The sequence below is a fragment of the Pseudonaja textilis genome, chromosome 4 (assembly GCF_049901715.1).
Source record: "Pseudonaja textilis isolate UNSWEBS1 chromosome 4, rPseTex1.2, whole genome shotgun sequence".
Classification (NCBI taxonomy): Eukaryota; Metazoa; Chordata; class Lepidosauria; order Squamata; family Elapidae; genus Pseudonaja; species Pseudonaja textilis.
The window spans coordinates 69996547-70022957 of record NC_141993.1 but is presented as its reverse complement, the minus strand read 5'-3'; the positions used below and the strand labels follow the sequence as shown (position 1 = coordinate 70022957).

General features: G+C 38.2%; 1 protein-coding gene across 1 annotated transcript in view; it reads right to left on the bottom strand.

Moving 5' to 3' along the window:
• LOC113439712 (vomeronasal type-2 receptor 1-like) overlaps window positions 1-19511 on the bottom strand; it is a 32374-nt gene extending 12863 nt beyond the window's left edge. The window contains exons 1-2 of the mRNA XM_026705678.2: window positions 19206-19511; window positions 1270-1561 (exon numbers count right to left, since the gene is read on the bottom strand). Coding sequence (XP_026561463.1) covers window positions 1270-1561; window positions 19206-19453 — 540 coding nt within the window. The 5' untranslated portion in view covers window positions 19454-19511. The remainder of the gene's footprint in view (window positions 1-1269; window positions 1562-19205) is intronic.
• Window positions 19512-26411: the final 6900 nt, after the last annotated feature.

Genomic DNA, 26411 nt, shown 5'->3' with positions numbered 1-26411 from the left:
TTCCCTTTCCCTTTCCCTTTCCCTTCCCTTCCCTTCCCTTCCTTTACTTTCTCCTTTCTTCTTTCCATTCCTTTCCACCTATCCATCATCTATCTGTCTGTCTGTCTGCCTGCTTGCCTATCTATCTATCTATCTATCTATCTATCTATCCATCCATCCACTCACTCACCCACCCATCCACTCACCCATCCACTCACCCATCCATCCATCCATCCATCCATCCATCCATCCATCCATCCATCCATCCATCCATCCATCCATCCATCCATCTATCTATCTATCTATCTATCTATCTATCTATCTATCTATCTATCTATCTATCTATCTATCTATCTATCTATCTATCTATCTATCAAAACTGTTGTAAAATATAATCCTCCAACTATTGTCCCAAAGGTGGTTTTTTTTTTTTTTCAGGAGACAACTGGGCTTTCTGTTTTTTCCTTGAAGATGTTTTTCTTCTCAATCCAAGGAACTACTTCAGCTCTGACTGGATGGTGGGTATTAAAAACGCTACAACCTTTGATGCCAAAGTTGCTTCCTGTTTGGAAGTGTAGTTTGCATCCTTTTAAAGTTGTTGAGGCAACTTGGAGGTTTGTCTGTGTCCTCAGGTCACCTGAGTGGTGCAAATGGCTTTGGAGTTACTAAGGTAACAGAATGTGAGGCAACTGGCAGTTGGAGCAGAGTTCTTTTCAAGTGGGGAGGGAGAGTAGAACTCCTTAGCATCAGAGTGTGTTAATTACTGTATTAAAAAATACCAATGATCGGATGGTCATTTCGAAAAATCCTTTCTTAGCGAGCACATAGAGGCCAAGAGGAACAAACATGCCAAATTTCAAGTTTGTAGGCTTTACGGTTCTTAGAGATTTCATGATGCTGCTTGAATGGTATTTCGCTTTTATATAGATAGATAATAGCAGTGCCTATTAGATCTTAATCTGATTTTGCGTTATTACTATCTACTTTGCCTTATTGTTATTATTACCTTGTAAAAGGCAAAACATCTGAATTAACAAATGCCGTTGGTTCTGAACTCTTTAGAATCAACCTTGGTCTAATGATGGGAAAGCACTATGGAACTGAAGTGGGATCCCTGTAGCTTTCTAATATATTAATAACATTTTCTATGGAAAACTAATCATTTTCAAATTGTTCACAAAGTGAAAATGTTCGGGCTGGTGTTGGAGAAGAATAATTCTATCTATGATTCCACTGCTCTCCTACCAGACATATCCTCCGGACAAATAATGTTTATGTGATTTATTGTACCTGAGGGAAATAGTAAAGCCCAAGGATTCTCGAGGAAGCAATGGAAAGAGTCGATCCACCAGCTCCAATAATTGCGGATAAAGGAGCACCGGTACTGCATCGGAAGACAGGAGTTGTTTCATTTTGACCGGTGAGGAACGCCAAAGAATTCTCCACTGTCTTGGACATTGTAAAGCATGTGTCATAGATTTGATAGCCAAGAGTAATGTTTGGTAGAATATCTTTTCTTTCATTAATATCATTGATGGCATGTATCATGGCTTTGACCCAACGGTAGCCTCGAAAATTAAACCTGCAGAGTAAAAAGAGGTTGAATGCATGCATTCATGTTAGTATGTTAAGACAAAATGATACCCTCTGTATTTATCACATGTTATTCAAATAAACAAGTATATTGTTTATGAAGACTCCTCTTTATAACTTCATATCTTATACTGAGTCATCCACAACTTGGAGATACTATGTGGCTTACCCTCCTGAGGTCTTTTGAAGATTCCATGGGCTTTGAGAGAGTTAACAAGAGAAATAGATGCCTTAATATTTTGTTCCTCACTCTTGTATGAAAATACCACCTCTATAAAATTCAGGTAAGAGAGAGCAAATTGCAAATTGCAACTCCATAGCTCTATGGAACCCCTCAACTCATCCTGTTGTTGCACCCCTTATCATGCTATCAGATTTTGTGAGCACAATTGTCACAAAATTGTGGTGTAGTTTCCCACCAATCTATTGTGGGAAACAGGTAGAAATAAGCATGGATCCCAAAAGAAGCATAATGCAATTTAAAATCTTGAAACTAATATATTTTATACCCCCCCCAAAAAAAACAATAGTAAAAATAATCAGTGATCTTGGTTTGCTAGCTTATCTTTGCGAAACCCCAGTGATAATCCAAGCAGTCAAATCATTTAGGATTTTGGTTACATCTGAGATTAGCATTGTTATTAACGTACATCAGAGATCCAAAACAGTAAATTATATAAAGTTTTATATCACATCATGTTTTATATTTGCATTCTAACATAATTGACCTTACGTCTTGCTGCTCTATTTTTTTCATCAGAAACCTTATGCTGATGTGACAGACCACATCCAAGAATAGAATAGTTTCTTGGATGTAATACCAGAGATGTTTGTCACGTAATGGAAATAAAATTTTGCAATGTAACAAAACACATGTACTGGCTCTTAAACAAATAATACAGCCCAAGAATATCCTGCATACAAAAAATATACCTCTCTGTACAGATGAGAATGAAGATGCCCAAATTCCTGAATATGTAAATATGTTTACAATTTTGGTACTTGGGATGTACTTTAGAGCAAGATATATATAATAAATATAATAACATAATATTTTGATATAAAATTATATTTATAATATATAGTGTAAACATAGAATAATAGAAGGAAGAAGTATTAAATATGTTCACTACCTTAAGTTATTTATAAAAATAATAAAAGTGAGATTTTAAAAATTAAATAACTAATTAAACTTAGGTATATCTGCGAGAGATCTATATGAAGCAATATTTAGAATAGTAACAAATATAAATTTTCTAGTATTTTTTAAAAATGACTTCAGGAAAACCTGTAACCCTGACACTGCAACACTGACACAATGCAGATGGAACTATTTCCTATTATGATCGCTTTCAGAATTGTTTTATCTTTGGGGGGTGGGGGCAAGAAAATCATGATGATGGTGAAGAAGATAATGAAAATTATGTGGCTAGAGTTATTGTGAACCATGGTCCTCTCCTGGAAGGCAGCTGCTATGTGAAGAACTATCTGGTTCAAGTTCAATTTAAATTACATTAAAAAAAAGAGCAGGAGAAGTTTTAAACTGTTCACCAACAAGAAAAATAGCAAAAACTGCAGATGAAGAAACAAGCCTTCTGGTCATAATTTTACCTTGTATGAAGAGATGTTCTCAGTTTTATTTAATGTGATTATAAATAAACGCCACGTTTGTATCTGTGCATATAAATCAGGATGCAAAAATGCTTAAGTAGATGGGCTGGGGTTGGGAAAAAAACAAATGGCGCTCTTACAGGGCTTTTCTCCTCTAATTTCATATCAGCTGGTAGTATGTGCTTTGTCTTTCTTCTTCTAACCTCCCACAGCTTGAAAACTCCGGAAGGTAATTAATCCTACCGCAGATCATGATTTCTTTCCAATTAAGGAAAACACGAAGGAAACTTAGCGGTGTGGCTGTTCTTTGCACCTCTCATTAAGAAGTTCTCAGGTCAGGCTCAAAAAGAGTGAGGAATGTTTTTCTACGGTTGACATGAGAATGCACAGCATTTGCCTTGCATTAAGTCACATTGTCAAAGCCACAGTCAACTTTTAAAATCATGTTGGGGTGCATTGCCCGAAATGGGTATGGCTGTGATGGAAGAAAGGGACAGAAATGGGACAGAAAATAATTATAGAAATTATAAACATCATCACTATTATTTCCTCAATCACCTCCTCACTATTACTATCATTAGGAGATGTTTCATATGTCTATATTGAACCGTGGCTATTTAAAATCTCTGCTTGTATGCCACCATTAGTTTAATGGAATTTAACGGTTTTCAAGATGGCTGTGCACATGGATGCTGCGGCTGGCCACTCCTTCTTTCACTGTATGGTGTGTTTTGGATTCTTTCCTTGACTGAATCCTGTGAGGCAAGGGTCATCTATAGTTAGCAACCCTTGCTACAAATTGGACTGAAAAAGCTATTACGGACGATTTTATACATTCTCATAACATACTGAAGGAGGCAGTGAGGACCCTGGGGGAGCCATGGATCACTATCCCTGTAGGAAGGAGGAAGAGGTGGAGAAAGAGGAACAGGAAGAGGAAGAGAAGATGCCATACTGGGGCTTTCTTTAGGCTAAGTAAGTTTCCACACAAGCCTTCAATCCCAAGTATATTTCTTACCAATGCAAGATCTCTGACTAACAAAATTGATGAATTAAGGCTACAGATTGCAAAGACTACATTCATCAAGAACTGCTGTGTTTTGCTAATCACAGAAACTTGGCTTCATTCACTCATTCCAAGTGCAGCTATTGAGCTGGAAAGCTACATAGCTCACCAGCAGGACAGGAGTAGAGATTCTGGCAAGAGCAAAGGGGGAGGTTTAAGCCTTTATGTGAACAAAAACTGGTGTATCAATACAAAGACTGTAGACAGCCACTGCTCCATGGATCTGGAGTATATGACTCTTAAATGTAGACCCATATATCTTCACGGGAATTCAGCATCATTTTGATTACTGCAGTCTATATCCCACCTGATGCCAATACTATCATAGCTTTGGGATTCTTGTATAACTTTGTTAGTAATCAGCAGAATAAGTATCCTGATGATGTGCATATCATAGTGGGGAACTTTAATCAAGCTGATTTAAAAGCAGTGCTCCCTAAATTCTATCAGCATGTTAAGTGTGCTACTAGAAGAGCAAACATATTGGACAAAGTATATACCAACATCAAACATGGCTATAAGGTTATATGATTACCACATTTGGGACAATCAGACCATATGTCACTGCTTTTAGCACCAGCATACATCCCTCTTAGGAGGCAGGCTGTGCCTATAATAAAGACAGTGAAATCTTGGCCAGAAGATGCTTCCTAACAACTTCAGGATTGTTTTGAGAACACAAACTGGGTCATCTTTTACCACTCTGACCTAGAGGAGCACACTGTAACTGTTCTGTGCTATATCAAACACTGCACAGATACTATCACTGTGGATAAACATATTAGAATCTATCCCAATCAGAAAGAAGTCCAGCGCCTCTTGCATGACAGGACCAAAGCCTTTAGGTCCAGTGATGGGTCAAGATATTGTGTTGCCAGAGCTAATCTGGAGAAAGGTATCCGGAAGGCCAAGACTGATTATAAGAGAAAGATTGAGGATAATTTTTATAGCAATAACATGAGGCAGGTGTGGCAAGGGATTCAACAAATTACCAACTATCAACTGACCAATGTCATCCCTGCTGAAGGGGATGCTTCATTGGGAGAGGAACTGAATAATTTCTTTGCTCGCTTTGAAGTGGAGACATCAGAGACAGATAAAATACAACCACCAGCCAATTGTAGCCCCACCTCATTGTGGAGGAACAGGAGGTAAGGAGCATTATGAGGGCTTTGGACCCTAGAAAGGCTGCCAGTCCTGACGGTATCTCTCGCTGAGTGCTTAAAGACTGTGTTGATCAGTTGGCTGGAGTCTTTACTAGGATCTTCAACCAGTCTTTATCCCAGTCCACTATTCCATCTTGTTTGAAGGCTTCCACCATTGTTCCACTGCCAAAGAGGTTCCCTATCAATAACCTCAATGATTACACACCAGTGGCACTCACTTCTATCATCATGAAGTGCTTTGAAAAATTGGTCTGCCGGCACATCTTTTCTGGTCTTCCGCATATATTTGATAAATACCAGTTTGCATACAGAAGAAATTGATCTACAGAGAACGCTATAGCCATCACTCTTCACACTGCTATGACTCATCTAGAACAGCGGTGGGGGGGGCGCTATGTGAAGATGGTTTTTGTAGAATTTAGTTCTGCATTTAACACCATTCACTCCCACTCACACTAGTAATACTATTACTAAATTTGCAGAGGATACAACAGTGATGGGACTCATCTCCAGGGGGGATGAGTCTGCCTACTGAGATGAGATAGACCAGTTGCTTTCATGGTGTGGAGACAATAACTTGGTCCTTAACACCAATAAGACCAAGGAGCTTATAGTGGACTATAGAAGGAATAGATCAGACATCCAGCCCTTGCTTATCAATGGAGAGTGAGTGGAGCAAGTGGCCAGTTTTAAGTTTCTGGGTGTTACCATAAAAGAGGACCTGACCTGGGGTGCTCACATTGTAGCACTGGTCAAAAGGGCCCAGCAGAGATTATACTACCTGAGACTTCTCAGAAAACAACAACTGAATGAAAAACTGCTGGTGATCTTCTACTGCTGCACCATAGAGAGTATCTTAACTTACTGCACCTGTGTATGGTTTGCCAACTGCACAGTGGCAGATAGGAAAGCACTCCAGAGGGTTAATATCATTGCCCAGAAGATCATTGGTTGCCCGCTCCCCTCTTTGGAAGAGCTTTATAGCTCCTGCTGCCTTAAGAAAGTTCAAAACATTCTCATAGATCCATCTCATCCTGGGCACCTTTTTTTGAACTATTACCATCTGGCAGACGGTACAAAATAATAAAAACAAGCACAAATAGGCTGAAAAACAGCTTCTATCCCAGGGCAGTAGCTCTTTTGTATTCTGCTGTATAGTGCAGTGTTGGTGCAGTGTTAGCCGTTTTCGGTTCAATGTGTGGAGTGTGAAGGATGTGTGTTTGTATTTATTTTCATGGTCATGATGTGCACTGAAAATGGTGTTTGATTTTGTTGTCCAAGGTGCAATGACAATAAAATAAAATAATTGGTGACATATAAATTAAGCACTAGTATTCTTGCTAATAATGCTATTGTTGTCATCATCATCAGAGCCAGAGAGGTGTTATGATTAAGGTATTTTGGGGCCTAGGAGATCCTGAGCTTCTGGAGCAGGGGAGATATAAATTAGATACATAAACAACTATTGTAAACATATTAAGGGATATAGTTATTACAAACCAGTCTAACTCCAGCTATCTTCCTTCCTGCTGTCTTGCTTCTGTTTCTTGCTTCTGTTTGCTACGCGGATGCCAGCAACATTATGCTCAATAGATAAGAAGGGCAGGAACACACAAAGAACAAGGAACTACCCTGGGTTGGGTCAAAAGCTACTTTCTCTGATTGGTTACATGAATGTATAAGATGTTTGCTACACTCTTCTGAGGTGTGGCTCTTCCTTGAATGCTTGCTGCCTGTGTGTTGTGGAATTGTCCACCCAGCTATTTTGCTTGGCCAAATAAAAGCTGTTTCCTTTTTTTTCTCAAGCCTCATCTTAAGTCTCACTTTAGCATTTTGATGGCTTGAGTACAATTGAACTTTACACAAACGTTGCTAATAGAATTGCCATCACTGTAGCATCTTGCCCATTTCCGCCACAAAGCAGTGGTAGTATTCTACTGGTTTAGCCTGGTTCTGCCAAGCCGGTAGCACTGATAAGCAGCAGAGACCAAACCGGTTCTCTCTGCCTCTCTGCTGTTGGACCCACCTGCCCACCTGAGCTCCCATACTCATCTTTATTCCCTGCTTTTGAAGTGAAACTGTTTTGCGTGGCATAGCAGATAGTGCCGCGTGGCAGCTGATGAAGCAACAGGGAAAGTGCAGGCTTGCAGGAGATTAGTTGGAATGCCTCTGCGCCTGCACAAACATTTCTGTACCTGCACAAAGTGCACATTTGGTGCACGTGCAAAGTGTGTGCATGTGCGCAAAGCACGCCCACCAAGCCACACCCACCAAACCTGTGGTAAAATATCTTTGAATCCCACCATTGCCACAAAGGGCTTGGAACCAGTTGCTGTAGTGGTTAAGATTTAAGCCTAGGAAATAGGAGCCTATGAGTCCTTAGGTATGAAAGCTGGCTAGGTGATTTTATAAAGTAATAAAGATGTGTGTGCAGGGATCTAATAAATAAACATCTTGCCCATACTTATAACTCACAATTCCATAAATTTTGATTAAGAAAACAAGTAGCAAAAAACAGCTCGTAAATAATGTTCCACTTTTGGAGGCTCAGCTACACTTACAAGGAGAGGCAAACGTTCAGAATCTTTACTTTGAAATATCTTTGAGACAACTTACACATGAATAAATTTAGGTAGAAGCAATAAGTATTCATAAATTTTTTGGAATTAACTTGCTATTTGATAATTTTATATGTTACAATAAGATTGGAAAATGCAGATTGCTACACAATTTGAAACCCAAACATTTTGAAATGGTTTCTAATTGTTTTATAATTAGAATGAATTTGAAGCTTTCAAAATGTTAATGATCTGGATAATCTGTTTTAGAAGATGCATACAGGTTGTGCTTGATTTATGACCACATTTAGGTCCAGCATTTCTATTACTAAGCATGGCAGTTGTTAAGTGAATCACATGGTCATTAAGCAAATCTAACTTCCCCCATTGACTTTGCTTGTTAGAAATCAGTTGGGAAGTTCACAATTGGCAATCACTTGACCCTGGAATGCTACAACTCTTGTAAATACATGCCGGTTGCCAAGCAACTAAATTTTGATCATGTAATCATGTCGATTCTGTGATTCAGTGTAAGGACTTGTATGTCTCTTTTTTCAGTGGTGGTGTAAATTTGAATGCTCCCTAAACAAATGGTTGTAAGTTGAGGATTACCTGTAATGTCTTCCTTCATACACACAACATCAGAAATGAATTGGGATTCTATACGTTTTCTTCCCTAGCCTTTTTTTTTGGGCGGGGGGGCAGGGAAAAGGATCAGAGGAACTGGGCAAATGATAACATCATACATAGATGTCTAACTTTCCTGCAGTTTCCTTCCAATATAGGTTGAGCATATATGTTTGTCCTCTCTGAGATGACCATCCCTACTAATATCAGCACTGCCTTCAGTAATTTGTTTGAATAAATCAATCTGCTTTCCTCCATGCCGTTCCAATGTCTAAATGTTTGCTGGCTGTAGAAAAGTTGTGGAGTTAAACTGTGTGACAAGCAGGGCAGTCTTGCAATTAGTACTTTTGCTGATGGCCATCAATTTGACAAAGTATCCCAACCACAAATTCTTAAGTAGCCTAGGTAAAAGCCTACTTTGTAGAAAGAAAACTGAAAAACTGAAGGAAGAACGTGATGAAGTATTAGTCTAAACCACATTTTGGTTAGAATTGCAAAGCGAAAAATACTAATGAAAAAATATTTGGAGGTTACAAGTGACACGTGACAAGGTACAGCAAAACTCTTGAGGGCTATTGTGATGGCTTTCACCTCCAGAGAAACAGCGGAATACAAACCAATAAATCAGTCTCTTAAATGCCCTGACAACAGTTCTGCTAGTTTGGATCAAACTGGGAATGTTAGAAGTCTGTATTTTGTACATTGAAATTAGAAAACTGAGCTCTTGCTTGGAAATTAAAACATGTACAATAAAGTATAAGGGGAAGTCTTATGCAGAAGTGGTATTCAGCAGGTTCTGACCAATCCTGGAGAACCGGTAGTGGAAATTTTGAGTAGTTCGGAGAACTGGCAAATACCACCTCTGACTGGCCCCGCCCCATCTACTATCTGCCTTCTGAGTCCCAGCTGATCAGCTGATCTTCTTTTGTTGCCCTGCATAGGAGAACGGAGCTGGAAAGCAGGCTAGTGGGGTGAGGAGGGAATGGGATTTTGCAGTACCCTTCCCACAGGAGAGGGGAGGGAATGAGGATTTTGCAGTATCCTTCCCCCACCATGCCCACCAAGCCATGCCCACAGAACTGATAGCAAAAAAATTAGAATCCCACCATTGGTCTTATGTGTAATTTCAGCGTTCCATTCAGTTCTGAACAATATACACATTTGTTGCTGTTCACCGACTGAAAAAAATGAAACTTATAAACAACACTGGCAATTATTCACCAATCAGAATATAGAGTTCTGCCTTTTAATCTTTTTCATAAATAAAATATTTCAACCACAATTCAAGTTCCTACTATTGTAGAAATCAAAGAACTTGAATAAACACTGCCAGTATTATCTCAGTGGAAAGGCTCACACACCCACACAGAGATATTAATATATTTTTTCCTGGAGAATGTATATTTCTGGCAGTATATTTCAACATGTGATATTCTTTCCAGCCAGATTATCATGGATGTTAAAAATAAAATGAATTTGTGAGAGCCTTTCATTGTTTAAAGCACAATTATTTGTGAATTGCCTGCTATCCTACACTTTTCAGGATAGCACAAAGAAGGAAAAATTCTGAACAGGGAGAGTGAAGAGGAGATCATATTTCCACCTTTAATCATAAAACTTTGGGCAATGGTAGAAAATGAAATTCAAATTTGGGAATGCTGTTAAAAAGTATAGTCAGTTAATCGCCAATTAAATCGTAATCATTTAGTGTTTTAGTATGTTGTAATGCTTCCATTGATGTTTACTTAGGGAGTTTTCACCCCACAAATGCCCACAGAAACCTCCAGTCTTGTGGTAACAAAAAACTCCCAACCTCTACTTCATACAAAATACAAATTACTGTGGCACAAGTTATACAAGACCAGCTCATATTTTCAGTGCAGATGGCTCATTTAAACTAAAAATCCTGAGTTGATATGTAAAACTCCATCATTTTTATATGTAAAACCCCTCTGTGAACCACTAAGATGAACAAGCAGCAATTAGGACCTTTTGAAAGGTGGAACATTTCTATGACTGTGGCATTGGAAGGATGGGGATTTATATTTTGTTAAGTTCTAAGCAGGAGGTATTAGGAATAGGGGAAGCTCTAATGATGGAAATGAGATAACTCTTAATCCAGGACCTTAAAAATAGGGCAAGATAAGAGATAAAATGTTTCCCCACACATTCCTCACAGTAGGGATGCAACTTCTCCATCTCACCCCTCCTCCCCCAATTTCCAAGAAACTAGAGTCCACAAAAAGCTAGCCAACACCAAAAATAGCAATAGCACTTATATACCACGTAACAGCCCTTTCTAAATGGTTTACAGAGTCAGCATATTTCCCCCAATGATCCGGGTCCTCATTTTACCCACCTCAGAAGGATAGAAGGCCGAGTCAACCTTGAGCCTGGTGAGATTTGAACTGCTGGCAGTCAGCAGAGTTAGCCTGCAATTCTGCATCCAACCACTGTACCACCAGGGCTCTAATGAAGAAGATCTCCCAATCTCCCTTGGTAATTGGTTCAGTTGTCAATTTTACCTGTTTTCTTAAGTTGCAAAGAAATACTTTAAGGCTGTTAAAGATACTACAATCTAATCTAATAAGTTTATATAGCTACCCATTTCATATAGGTGTCTTTGGGTGGCTAACAATTAAGAATAAAATAAAAAATAACACTTTTTTAAAATAATTAGAATAATTGCCAACAGCATTCATAATGTTCCACATTCAAATCATGAAATGAACCCCCACTATTAAATTCCCAGAATAGATGACTAACCCAGTCAGCTGGCAGTCAGCAGAAGTAGCCTGCAGCACTGCACTCTAACCATTGTGCCACTATGGCTCATAAAAGTTCACGGGTCAACTTGCAGGCAGGGAGTGTGACTCAGAGGTGGTATTCAGCAGGTTCTGATCAGTTCTGGAGAACCGGTAGTGGAAATTTTGAGTAACTTGGAGAACTGGTGGTAACCTTCCCCCTGGAGTAGGGAGGGAATGGAGATTTTGCAGTATACTTCTTCTGCCACACCCACCAAGCCACACCCACAGAACCAGTAGTAAAAAAAATTGAATCTCACCACTGGTGTGACTGGTTTTGAGAACAACCTTAATATGTTGTTTTTACAACCAGTTTTGTGGTGGACTGAGCTCCTTAACACCTGCTCTTTGCCTGGAGAAGAAATTGTGCATGGAGCATGTATAGGCCATGCTAAACTGAAGTGGAAGGATCCTCTCTAAAATGAATATAAGGAGTGCAAAATGCAATCTTTAGTTTACCATAATTTTTACAAAAGAGTTTAATAATGTATTAGTATGATGATCTCTAATGCTAAACAAGATATTAATCAAGCAAGAAAAGATAAGTTGAGGAATTTCAATTTACCAAAGAAATGTCTCTTTGACTTTACCCTGGAGAAGCCATCTTCCAGATATTTGGACAGTATCTACTCTTCTGAGATTTTGGAAATCTCTTAAAACCCAGTTCTGTTTCTAGACTCATGTGGGTAAAGTTCTGTTTTACTTCTCTCTCTCTCTCTCTCTTGGTATTGTCCATTGTTCTACTTGTTGTAGCCTGGTCAGCCTGTGTTTGTGAGTTTTAATTGTTTACTTCTTATGTAAGCCATCCAAAATTGCCTACCATAGACACCCATATTGGATTAGATTAAATGAAATGAGATCTTATTACTATGCCCTAATTTATAAACTACATTTGAAAAAAAGAAAAAGAAGTGTCCCCAACCAGTCAAAGATGATCTAGTTCAAATCCATGTATGTTAATGTTGTGGAAACATACTAATCTTTGCTCCCCTTGATGAATAACATGCTTGCAATAAGAGGAATATCTCCATGTAGGTTCTCTCAATCAAAATAGAAAACATGGAGTCCTCCATTTTTTTTCAACTCCCTTTTGTCATTGTCATTTCTCAAGGATGTTGTGAATATTTTAACAGCTTCCCTATTTTCTGTAAACACTGCACCTTGAGAAGTTTTCACAGAAAATCAGTGACTCTAATATTACACTTGTGTTCCAAATAAGCCAGACTTAAAGTTGACTTTATTATGTGGTGAACATTTGAATTCAGAAATCAGCAAGGCAATACAAGGCAAAGAGTTGACTTTGGAAATGGTAATTCAGCACCAGAGGATACAAGGGATGAATAACATTAGTCCCAATGAACATATTTTTTTGCTTACTCTATATCCTGTGATTAGCTAACAGTCCCAGCTGCTAGAAACTCCAAAAGACAATGAAGTTAAAATAAATTGTGCCTGGTTCTGAGAAGTTTTTCTTTGGATTCCTGTTTACTTGGATAAGCAAAGGCTAGTTGACCAAGCACTATGAAAGTTGGGCCTACAACTTGTATGGTCTTCCTCTATCCATATTCATGTGATTCTAGCCTCTTTTAAAAGTTCATTTTCATCCAAATTCAGGCAACTGTGGTTTGTATCCACTGCATCCCAACCTTTTAAAGCCAAAAATCGATTGGTTGTATGAAAAGAGGATTGGAGAAAATCTTAAAGCTGTAGAGTTTGAAGACCCCTGCTATACACTATAAATGAAAACAAGATTCGCCAGGTAGACCAGCCAGGTTCATATGAAGTTGTATGTCCTGCTCCTCGCAATAACCAATGAGATACTAAGTAAGAAGTAAGAGAACTTGAAGACAACTGTAGGTGTTTAACTTAGTTTCACCCAATATATCTAATTACATTGTCCAATTAACGATACTCCATGTCTGCCACCAAAACCTTTCTTCATTATAGCACCAGCTGTGTTTCTAGCAATAGGACCACAATTTTATAAGCATGCATGCAGTTTGCAATGCATTCTACAACAGGCAAGTATAAACTGTTGAACGCTCTTCGAAATTCAATAAATACAATGACTGTTTATTTTCCTTATCAAATTCTCTTTTCCATGGATTGTCTGCTGATGAAAATCTGGTCACAACATCTTCAGTTTGGATGAAAATAACTCCTAGTTGTTTGTTCCCACTGTTTCCAGAAGCAGAGATTCTCATGAGGACATTTCCAATGATAGCAAGAAAGTTTATGTCTCTGTAACTATTACCTTTTATCAAAATAAGGATTATAATTGCTCATATTAATACAGACGGGTTCTTCTTTGAGTATTAAATGAGTCATAACAATGAATTAGTCACTGACTCTAGTTGAACTTCATAAATTTTGAATTCTTCAACTGTTATTCCAGCCATTCTAGGTGCTTTATCATTTTCAGTAGCTTTATTACCATTTTTACTTCATCTTAACATTCATGTGCAATTTTCTGAGTGTGGATGAATAATGGATCTACTAGTAATCTGCACAGTTCTCTGTGATTGCACAGTTACTAGAAGAATGATCTCGATCTTTGGAGTCATTCATGCAAAGATCATATAAATATCCTATCAGCATTAAAAAGAGCATTAGTTATTGTCATTTAGGCATCTGAGACAGGCAAAGAGCATGTGGTGTTTGCTTAGCCTTTTCCACTTTCAACCATGGTGTTCCAGGGTGTCTCATGATCTGCTTTTGGCCTATGGCAAACCTCATGGTTGAATTGTCTGTACTGAGCTTGGCTTTTATGCCTTGGTTTATCGAGCCTGTGTATCAGATGGAACCCTAAGTCCACCTGCAGGAGAAACTAGAGCTCAAGTCCCCACCCCAGGAATATTTGTAGATCAGGGTTGAAATGAGGGGTCCTTGGTGATGATATCACTTAGTTTGGATAATGAAACATCTGCAAGAAAACAACCAAGCTCATAGAGTACCAAGTCCAGATAAAGCAGGGGAGTTAGTCCCCCTGTTAAAGTATTGTAAAATCATAAATATTTTCATGAAAATAGACAAACCAAACAGAGAAGATAAAAATTAATTTACTATGATTGCAACTAACCCTGTGCTACATATATTCTTCTCCATTGGAATGAAGCCTCTAATTTTTTATTTGAATTAAATATACCATAGGAATCCACTCATAGCATTGAAATGAGTCATTTAAGCCATCAAATCCAATTCTCTAATTTGCATTCTTAATTTTAATTTTCTAAGTAAAGGAACCTGCCCGCATGGTCGTCTAGTCTTGGTTTGAACAAATGGAACATATCTCGCAATAGCAATACCACTTATATACTGCTTCACAGTGCTTTACAGCTCCTTCTAAGCAGTTTACAGAATCAACATATTGCGCCCAACAATCTGGGTCCTCATTTTACCAACCTCAGAGGGATGGAAGGCTGAGTCAACCTTGAGCTGCTCAGGATTGAACTGCTGGCAGTCAGCAGAGTTAGCCTGCAATTCTGCATCCAACCACTGTACCACCAGGGCTCTAATGAAGAAGATCTCCCAATCTCCCTTGGTAATTGGTTCAGTTGTCAATTTTACCTGTTTTCTTAAGTTGCAAAGAAATACTTTAAGGCTGTTAAAGATACTACAATCTAATCTAATAAGTTTATATAGCTACCCATTTCATATAGGTGTCTTTGGGTGGCTAACAATTAAGAATAAAATAAAAAATAACACTTTTTTAAAATAATTAGAATAATTGCCAACAGCATTCATAATGTTCCACATTCAAATCATGAAATGAACCCCCACTATTAAATTCCCAGAATAGATGACTAACCCAGGTTTTTAATGTCTTATAAAAGTCCAGCAGGGTTGGGGCAAGCCTAATTCCAGGATGGGTGATATTCTGGAAGATGGGTAGGAAGGCAAAAAGGCTCTTTTCCTGAGTCCCACAGCATGGCTTTTTCTCATCGCCAACAACTGGTGCCTCTCCAGCTGGATCTAACAGTATAGATCAGAGGTCTCCAAACATTGGCAACACACTTGGGGGAGATGGTCCTATCAGTAACTAGGCCTCAAGCCATGAAAGGCTTTAAAGACAACCACCATCAATGTATTAGCTTAATCCTTGTGTTCATGTAATTGCCTATGGGATTATTGTATTATCAATTAGAATAGAACATAGAACGGGTTTCAAACTTGCAGCCCGTGGGCCGGATGCATCAAGCACTGGCCACTCCCCCCACACCCAGTTTAGCAAAGGGGGGGGGGAATTCACAATACATCATGTGATGAAAATATGACACTGTGAGTTTTATACCCCTGACATAAAACCATCAAGTATGTCCCTTTGCTTCTGTACTGCTTAATTTGGTATTAGAACTCTTGGTATGGTTGGTAAGACAAACATGAAATTAATTTATTAATTAAGAAATTTGCTCATCTAAATTTAAATATCAGATCTTTATTTATTTATTAAATGTATATGCCATCCATCTCACTATCCAAAGCAACCGTGGTGGCTTATGTTGTTATATGCAGTTATTTATATATATATTATCCAACACTTTTACTTAAAATTACAGAAGTGGTGCAGTTATATGATAAATGTTTTGAATATACAAGTATTATGTCAATCAATCACATTCTGATGTTTATAGGGAATAAATTAAGTTTTGTATATTGTCCAGAAGCTATTAAATATTATTTAAGATTTAAATTATTAAATTATTATACCTAGGAGAAGACCCTAGGCCTAGATGAAATATTTCAAAGCTCCCACCCAGATGAAAGAGATTAAGGGATGGATGAAAATACCCCATAGGTTTGTGGGGAAAAATGTACATAGCAAGCACACAGTTAGCTGAAAAATGTACATAGCAAGCACACAGATATGCACTTTGAAATCAATGTCTACAATGGTTTCACTCACGTACTTTAAACAGGTTGATAAGTTAATGGTTAAATTTGATACTGGAGGAAGCAAATGCCCGTGATCTCACTTAAAGATACAGCTCTATTATGGAAATATTACTTTTAATTCTCTTGACAACTTTGGGCTTATTTATTTACCTCAACATGCACTGGAATGGAAAATAAATTGATTAGTTACCATTATTAGATTAATTTGAGAGTTACTATTTAACAGCAAGTTCTTTGTTCTAACATGTGTATCTGTAGGAATTTTATTACTTTTCCAGCATCAAAGGCTGTCAGACATATCTAGATCTTACTGGACAGAAAATTCAAGTTGATACTTTATTTTCATGAGAAACTGACGTTGTTGAGCAATTCTTATTTAAAAATGGCTGGTATTACTTTTTTATCTGGAAAACATGGGCTCACAGTGGGATCATTCTATGTAACTAAGTCTTACATAATGATAAGTTTAAAATGTTTGAGATTTTACAAAAGGAGTGTAATTTACTTCAAAGGTTGAATGGCAACACATACAGCTGAAATACTCGCTATGTACATTGCTTGACTCAATATTCTCGTGGCCTCTCAAATTCCAGGGACCTTGAATCTATTACAGAAGTATTTTACAGGGACTAGTTGTTAATATCACCAAAATTTACAAAACGATGATTAAAAAATAAAATAAAAATGGGACAATATATAATAAATTTGGAACAGAGAATCATAGACTCTTACGTTGCCTGTTCGGTGACTTTGGGCTTAAAGGAATGTTAGATGTTTCTTCTGACTTTGAAACTATTAACAGAGAAAAAAATGTCTAGGAACTATTGGGCTCCTCAGAGAAGTTTAGGAAATTTTTGTTCGTATCCTTTCTACATTGAGATATAATACATTTAAAGAAACTTTGACAGATAAATTGTGGGCATACCCAGTTATAATTCTCTGTATGTTAGCTATTACAACTATGGTTAACCAGGTTCTTGGAAGGAAGACAAAGTTTTAAAAAATTTAACTTTAGTTTTGCAATTCAGTGAATCTTTCCACTTATGACAAATTTGAATATGCTCTAATGCTGTGCAGTGAAACTGTGGGTATTATGGACAGACTATGTCACTTCAGAGGAGGGTTACCTTTCTTAATACAGAGGTGGAAGGAGGGAGGGAGGAGGAGAGACAGACAGACAGACAGACAGACACACACACACACACACAGAAGGAGAGAGAGAGGGGGGGAGAGAAAGACTTTATATCTGATTTTAAACAGTATTCTGACAGTTGGACAATATTTGGTACATAGACATTACAATTAATAGTTTGGGAGAGACAATGAGGCAAAGTAAACCGGACTCTGTCTCTGTTTGGGTTTTTCTAATTATTCCTTAATACAAAGAAGGTGAAGTTTCCATCTGTAAACAGTGCTAAAGCTATTTTAACAAACTATAAAGAAATCACATGCTGCCAGATTTCAGCAAACATGTCAGTGAAATTCAGCAGTGCAGTTGAGGGATAGCCATCTGGGGCATCTGAAGGGAAGTGGGAATATATATATAAAAAACTCAAGATGGCATTGCATGGCAGTACCTTTTTGACCTTCTGGTTCCTGCATTGCAAACATCCCAGGGAGCCACAAAAGTAGTTTGAAGATTCCAAGCAGGCCTGGGAGCTCTAGTTATCCATTCCTATCCTATAGATAAAGGAGTCCATTTCCCCCACCCCCAGGCCCCATAAGTCGTTCCTATAACCACATCAGCACAAGTCATTCAATCTCAATCAAACCTGCATTCTTTTCCTATGTCAAATGTTGGTTTACAATTGTTTCTATGCTATTTGAATATTATCTAGTCTCTCATAAGTCACTTATATAAACTTGGCTCTCATGAAGTATTGGTATATTCCAAGAGTATTTGGTGAGCTCTCTCAGAAAGCAAAACATCCCTTCCAATGATGTTTCTTTTACCTTTTCCCCACTGCAGAGTTGAAGCATCCCTTCCCTCTTTCAGTCACCTTAAAATTATATCAGTATGAATTTTGCTATCCTAACTGTTGGTCCACAACCTGTTCATAAATTAACTCTGTTTCAACATCCTAAAGTCATTGACTTCCCTGCAAGGTAATGGATGACAAAGCATAATGATTTTACAAATCTTGAGGTTACTTTTGAACATTGTTGGTATAAAAAGGAAAATCACAGCTGATAGCATTAGGATCAGAACAACTAAATACAAGTTAAGGCTGTCTCACTCTTGCTTGGAAATGAGATGAAGAATATCTTGGGGGCATTCAAAGATAGTGTTTGAAGTAGGCCTTGCCAGGTGCACTGTGATACCAACACCAAGAGTTGGGTTCAGGAGACTTTGTTCCAAATTTCTTTGAAGAGAGAGGATAATAGGACCAAGAAAACAAGTATCTACTGTACATCTAAAAACTGGCTCTTTCTCTGTGCCTCTTCTAGGGTGGATGGACTACTGGATGCAAGCCCAGTGTCCTGCCTGCACGAGGTTTCCCTTTTCCTCCTTCCCTCTCCACCATCGATCCAGTCACCTTTTAATTGTTAGCAAAAAGAAAGTCAAAATGTCAATATTCCTACTTGGAAATTGCAAGAAAGAAATGGGTATTAAGAGATGTGGGATGTATTGAGAAAATAGAAGACCACCAAGCAGTCAGAACATATTGATTAAGAAGCTGGTGAAGGGATGGAGCATCTAAAAATGTATGAAAAGTTACATGACCAGGGGTTTATTGCCTAGGACCCCGTTAACTTCCACAGCAGCCCTGCCTCCCTCACTTCTCTTAAGTATCATTATTTGTCTTGGGCTGTGACAACAAACTGCTGTCATTTCTGACTGAGAACAACACTCTTTGTCTGACATAATAATTTTCCCCAAATAATAGTAAAAGAAGAAGTACCTTACCCCTCACATTTTGGTGAATTTGGAGGTGTACTTGTTGGATCTTCCTCAAGGATGGTCCTGAAATGTATAGGGAACATGCCTCCTATAACATGCATTGCTTCTTCAGCTTCTACATAGCCACGTAAATCAAATTTCCCTAGGAGTCGGCATTCTTCCTCCGGTTTGGTTGGAGGATCTGAAGTTGCTGCATGCTCCAGTATGAAGAGAAATAATCCTATGTACAATAGCCACAATTTTTGGCTGGCCATTTTAACTCCGAGCTGCTGGAAGAAAATAATAGCTGTTTTGAAGAAAAAAAACCAGAGGCTTTTATGAGGCTCTCTCATGTTTATGACTCGCCAGCCTATAAAGGAACAGGTGAATTCTCCAGGGACAGAGAAGTTGATTCTTCTTTGCTGCACACCTGTCAAGATGCAGACTCACAGCTAAAGAGATGAAAGGACAGGAAAAAACCCATTTCTTTTCAAAAAGAAAAGAAAATATGCTTTCTTTATTTTATTCAAAACTGAGTCATTTGTACTATGTTATGTATTTTCCTGTAAATAAGTTTGTGTGTGGGTTGTGATTTCTGTTTATATATCAATATTTTTGTTTGGGTATTGATCATTAATAATGTAGAATATAATAATCATTATCACCCCAAAACATTACTTGGTAAGGTCAAGAATCCTTATAGGCTTTACTCCTATATTCATTTATAGGAGAATCTGATATAGACTAATCCAGATCTTAGTTTCATCTGTCATGAAGACAATTTTCTTCCCTTTATTCATAATGCTTTAAGCTTCAACCAAAGTTACATGCCTGGGCTTCTGAAATCCATATTTTGCTAGCTATCATTTAGTGCCATATATTGCTTTAAGTATGGATAAGGCCATTGATAAGTTTGTCTATGACTGTATTGCACTATTTATTATTAAGCTATAACTCATTTTTCATTCAGAAATTCAAAGCTGTATACACTGTGCTTCCCTCTTTTTGTTTGTCTCTCACTTCTGGAATTAGGGGATGGACCGAAACACAGTACCAGATCCAATTAACACGGTTAATGGGGTAGATCAAAAGCTGACTAATTTCCAGAATTCCAAGCCAGCATGGTTTTATAGTAGAGGTTATTAGATATAATTTTGCTTCACTTTCTGGAATGAACATCAACAGAATAGAGAAATTGAAGGAATTAGGTATATGTTTAGCCTTGAGAAAAGATGACAGCAGAGGTTTCAGCAGCCTTCTTCCAAAATCTAAAAATATGCAGAAGATCAAGAGGTCCCTTATTGTTCTAGATGTAAGAGGTGGAATACAGTAATAAATTTAAGTTACAGGAAGACAGATTTCATTAATTCAATTGACAAAAAGAACAGTTCAATAACGGAACCAATTATTTAGACCTCCACCCCTTCACTACAGAAATGATTTATTATCCAAAAGTAACAATTAAATTTTAACAAAATTGAGGCTACCTACTCATTGTCTAGGATACTTTAATATGGATTCTTCCACTGAGCAAAATCTTAGGCCTAGGCCAGCAACCCAAGATTTTGCTCAGTGGAAGAATCCTTTCAACTCTATGATCCCAACATAATAGAAGTGACATGACTGAGAGTGAGATTTGTAAAAAATACAATGATATAGAAAATTATATGTAGAAATGTGTGTGTGTGTCTATATGTGTGTTTTTCTCATGATCGTAGAAGTAATGTTGACTGATTGGAGAAAATGCTTCTTTCCACAATGTGTACACAATATGTAAATTTACTGTGTGAAAGGATGCAGGAATGTTCACATTTTTGAATCCATCCACAAACTGAAATTTGTTTTTTATGAAATTTAAGGCAAAGGTTTCCCCTGTCCAGTTGTGTCCAACTCTAGGGCATTGTGCTCTTCTCCATTTCTTGGCCAAGGCAACCAGCATTGTCTGAAGACATTTCCGTTGTCATATGACCAGCATAGCTATGCATCAAAAGCACACAGAACACTGTTACCTTCCCACCAAAATGGTACCTATTTATTTACTTGCATTTGCATGCTTTTGAACTGTTAGGTTGGCAGGGACAAATAGTGGGTGCTCATCCTGTTGTACAGAATTAAGGTCTTGAATCGTGGCTGTCAGCTTGCCAACTGACAAGCTCAGCATCTTTAACTGCTAAGCCATTGCACACCAAATGCGACATATTTCACATGATGACTGCCCATTGAGGGAAGAAATGCAGTCAACATGTGAAATTTGCTGTGGCAAGAAATTCGGTTTCTATGAAATGTATAGTTCTTTAATTTTTTGCAAAGCCTTTCTCAAAATAAAAGAATCGTACAAAAAATTAACAAAGAAAAGTCTGCACAAAAACACTGATGAAAGCAACATATCAAGTACCTGGGATATTTCTTAAAAAAAAATACTTGTGAAAAACTGTGTCCATTAAGCACATGGTATCCAAAATGCATAGGAGAAATGAGCAAAAGGGGATTTTAGTGCCATTTGTTTCTTCAAGAAATCTCAAGAGAGAAACAAAGCACATAAATGAAAAATAAAAACATAAATTGACAGATTTGTTTATTTCAAAATAGCCACAGTTGAAATGGTTTTAAATTATTTTAAATTTAAGAGTACTTCATATATTAATAGGGGGTAGAACTATGTTGCTATAAATCAAGATGACTTTATTTCAGTGATAGATCATTATTTCCAAACATATTGTTTTGGCATTTAGGTTTGAGAAAGACACAACAGGAAATTATTCAACCGATGTGCTTGTTCTGGTTAGTATGCATGAGGATGGCCCATAAGGATCTTATTAGCCTGGGATTCTTCTGCAACCAGCATTGATGTTCACAGCCATATAACAATTGGGATATTCTTTTATCAGTTAGGCTGATAAAGCAAGTAGGTTCCTTCGTAGGAAATCTATTCCCTCGAGTCCTTTAACATGTTAGTAGTTAACTAAACCATTTTTCATTTTTTAAATTTCTTTCCCATTACATTTTAATGATTTTTCAAGTCATAAGAGCCACTCAAAAAAGTGGAACATATATCCTTAAATAGGTAAATAATGGCAGCAAAAGAGTCACTGAAGGCAGGGGTGGGATATGACAAGGTTAACTACCAGTTCGGGATTTATGAGCTTCCCTGCAGGCTGCGCGCCGTGCGCCTGTAAATCGTCATCATCAGCTGCCTACAGAGAAGCAGCCTTTGAAACAGCCCTTTTTCCTTGCTTTTCTAACTGCAGCTGTGCCTTGTTCGGCAGCTGAAGTTGAAAAATTAGGAAATAAAGATCAGGTAAGAGCCCAGGTGGGTGGGTGGGCAAAAACATCAGCAGACATAGAGCTACCAGTTCTACAGAGGTGGACAGAACCGGTAGGAGCCCACCCCTGACTGAAGGGGATAGGAACAGAATTGGAGGGCATGACTGCCATGGAGTATCTTCTCTCTAATTTTCAACTTGACCATTGTAGAGCCATTTGGTCATCATTGCTGCTACCAGATGTACAAATGATGGCAGCTTATTTATCAGCTGTCTGGTCAATTAGGTGAAACTTTTTCGTCTTATATTCCAATGGATAGTGGTATATTTTAATCAATGGTTATATGCTTGTGAGAAAAAAACCCCTTAGGTTAACCTACCTGGCTGGGTTGTTGTGAGGTAGAAATGAGATTGCACTTCCGTGATACTCCAGCATCCTTCGGGTAAATGTTTGTTTAAAAACTGATGCAAACATCGCTTGACTTGCCACTACTTGTCTTTACCTTTTAGCAACATGAAACACCTGAACCCAGAGAATTACAAAAGCCAGAGCAAAGTATCAGGGGATTCCGCTGGCAAAGACAGAAACCTGGGCTCATTTCTTAGCATAGTTTTGATTCTATCTGAAATGTTCTTTAGAATTATTATCTGCTTTACTTGTTTTAAACTTAAAGCAATGTTTTTCAACCTTGGCAACTTTAAGATGTATAGACTTCAACTCCCAGAATTCCCAAAATAACATGCCATCTGGGGAATTCTGGAATTTGAAATCCACACATCTTAAAGTTGCCAAAGCTGAAAAATACTACTTCAAAGGAATGAGATAAGAGGATACAACCCTTTCCCCAAGATAGGTACTCTTCAGATTTGTTTTAAAACTCCAGCTCCTAGAATTCCCAGTTACCATGCTATGAATTCTGGGAATTGTAGTGCTTGCACATCTGGAGGACTTGAGAGGGAGGAAGTGGCAGAAATCTAGCCCATGTGGATGGTATGGACTTGTAGGCAACCTGAGCCAATTCACCAAGAAATCAATATAAGCAACAGATTGCTTCATAATGTAATATTGCATTCTGTCAGAATTCTCTCAGAAACCCAAAGCAGGTCAGTTAAATAAGATTGGTGGGACTAACATAATGCCTGCTACTGAAATAGGATTTGCTCACATTGTGTTTAGCCTTCTGACCACCACACTCTCTTTAGTCACTAAGTTGAATTACTAAACAGCACTGCATTGTGCAACATTTGAAGAGTTTCATGATTTGGGGCTATGCTGTTTTATTGAATTCAGTGGCACCTGCTGCAAGATAATTATGAACCTTCATTCTTGAAATGAAGGATGACAGAAAAAAGCTAGATTAGGCATATATATTGTTCCAGGTCTGATCTTGGTTATTGTTTAAGTTATTGCATAAAGAATTGGCTGGGTCACCCAATCTGATGTTCCTGGAATATGTAATAATATTTATTTTCACATATTAGAAATGGAGGCTGGGAATTGATGGCTCTTCTGCCACCAGCTTTGCTAATGCGATCCCATTTTTCAATTTGAATGTGTGGCAGTGAAAATTAAATTTTCTGGTAAAAATAGTAAAGGATGGGAATAGAGCAGGAAGTTGCAAAAAGGGGAGGAGGGAAACACCCATGAAATACTTCACTAACATCCCCAAATAAAGCAAAAAAGGAGAGCAAATATTTTCTGTCCTTTATTGAAGACTTTTTTGTGCCATTTTTGCATGTCAGTAAGCGGAATCCAACCAATGTAATTTGCCCAAACCACTGCTAAGCCAAAATCATGGTTGATACACCACAAGCCACTTTATAAGAAGTGAACCCTGCGATTAAGGCGCTTTGAGACTTAATGAAGCTACAGGCTTGATAACAGTATACCACCAGAGATTCAGATTGCTTTTGTGCCAGCTTAATGGCAAAGCCTACATTTAAATCTCAATAGTTTTTTTAAAACCTTAGACCAGGGGTGTCAAATTCAAGTCATCACAGCGATGTCATGTGATGTATTGGGACTTTTTCCCTCTTCGCTAAACCAGATGTGGGTGTGGTGAGCACGTGATGCATCCGGCTCATGGGCCGGGAGTTTGACAGACATTTTTACATGCAGGTGGGGAGGAAGCAACTGTAGATTCCAGGTAATCTGGAAACCTGGCTTTTGTTTTATGTCGTTTAATTTGACTTTCATGGAGTCAAACTGAGACTATATATATATATATATATATATATAAAAAAAAAGGACTTTGTTTGTTTCGCCGAGAGAGCTTGATGAGCACCTTCAGGCTTAGCGACCCACTAGAAGGGACCAGCGACCCAACCACCCCCTGGCCCCAACCTCCCCCCCCACCAATAGACACACCCCCACCCCCACCCGCCCCACCCAACGCCCCCCCACTGGTAAAGGAGGGGCGACCATTCCTGGGCCGGCTGGGCGACCTGGATGAGGACCACCCTCCCCGGGCCACCGACCGCCTGCGTCCCGCTTTTCCTTTCTTTGGCATTCCTCACATGAGATCTGTTTAAAAGGAATTATATATCCCCACTTTTATAAAAGAACAAGCGTGTTTATAAAGATCTAAGAAAGCAAGAAAGATAACTGAGGATATTTAGTACAGAATGCCCAATGTCAGGACAAAATGAAAATGGGATGAAGGAGAGATGGGATGAAGGATAAATATACTGCTTTCAAGATTGCCAGGTTTTCTGGGGTATTATTTCTTCTGAAGCAGTTCCGATATACTGCAGTTTGTTGAAACTCCTTCTTGAACATTTATCATTTACCTGGATCACAAAACTATATTTTTTTATATTGTGGCTTACTGGTTTTAATTTATTTTACTACCGAACTATAAAACACAAGTTTGCAAAACAGATCAATGACTATATATGAGTTAGAATCAGTTGCACAAAATGGGGCTTTTTGAGAAAGAGCTATCAGAACAGATTTCTCATAATTCTGATTATTATGGTTGCCACAAACTAGCACAAAACATCTAATAAGATTAAAATTAATTTTTTATTCTACATTTGGAACACTGGGGGGCAGTAAGGCACAGTGGTAAGACATAAATTTATTGTTCAGGATTTACAATATCACAACTAATTATGCGCAGCAACTGATGTAACATAGCCACAAAGTGGCTTAAAACGATGCACTGCTTAAGATCATTGTAAAGATCACCAAAGTAAAACATACAGTATATCACAGAAATGAGTACACCCCTTCATATTTTGTAAATATTTCATGTGACAACACTGAAGAAATGACACTTGGCTACAATGTAAAGTAGTGAATATACAGCTTGTATAACAGTGTAAATGTGCTGTCCCCTCAAAATAACGCAACGCACAGCCATTAATGTCTAAACTGCTGGCAACAAAAGTGAGTACACCCCTAAGTGATACTGTCCAAATGGGGCATTAGTGTACTGTCATTAGTGTTACAAAGTCTCAGGTGTGAAGGAGTTAGGGTTAGGGTGAAGGGGGAGCAGGTGTGTTAAATTTGGTGTTATCGCTCTCTCGCTCTCACACTGGTCACTGGAAGTTCAATATGACACTTCATGGCAATGAACTCTGAGAATATGAAAAAACAAATTGTTGCCCTACATAAAGATGGCCTAGGCTATAAGAAGATTGCCAAGACCCTGAAACTGAGCTGCAGCATGGTGGCCAAGACCATACAGCAGTTTAACAGGACAGGTTCCACTCAGAACAGGCCTCGCCATGGTTGACCAAAGAAATTGGGTGCCTGTGCTCAGTGTCATATCCAAAGGTTGGCTTTTTGGAAATAGACTTATGAGTGCTGTCAGCATTGTTGCAGAGGTTGAAGGGATGGGGAGTCAGCCTGTCAGTGCTCAGACCATAGGATGTATGCTGCATCAAATTGGTCTGCAGGGCTGTTGTCCCAGAAGGAAGCCTCTTCTAAAGATGATGCACAAGAAACCCTGCAAATGGTTTGCTG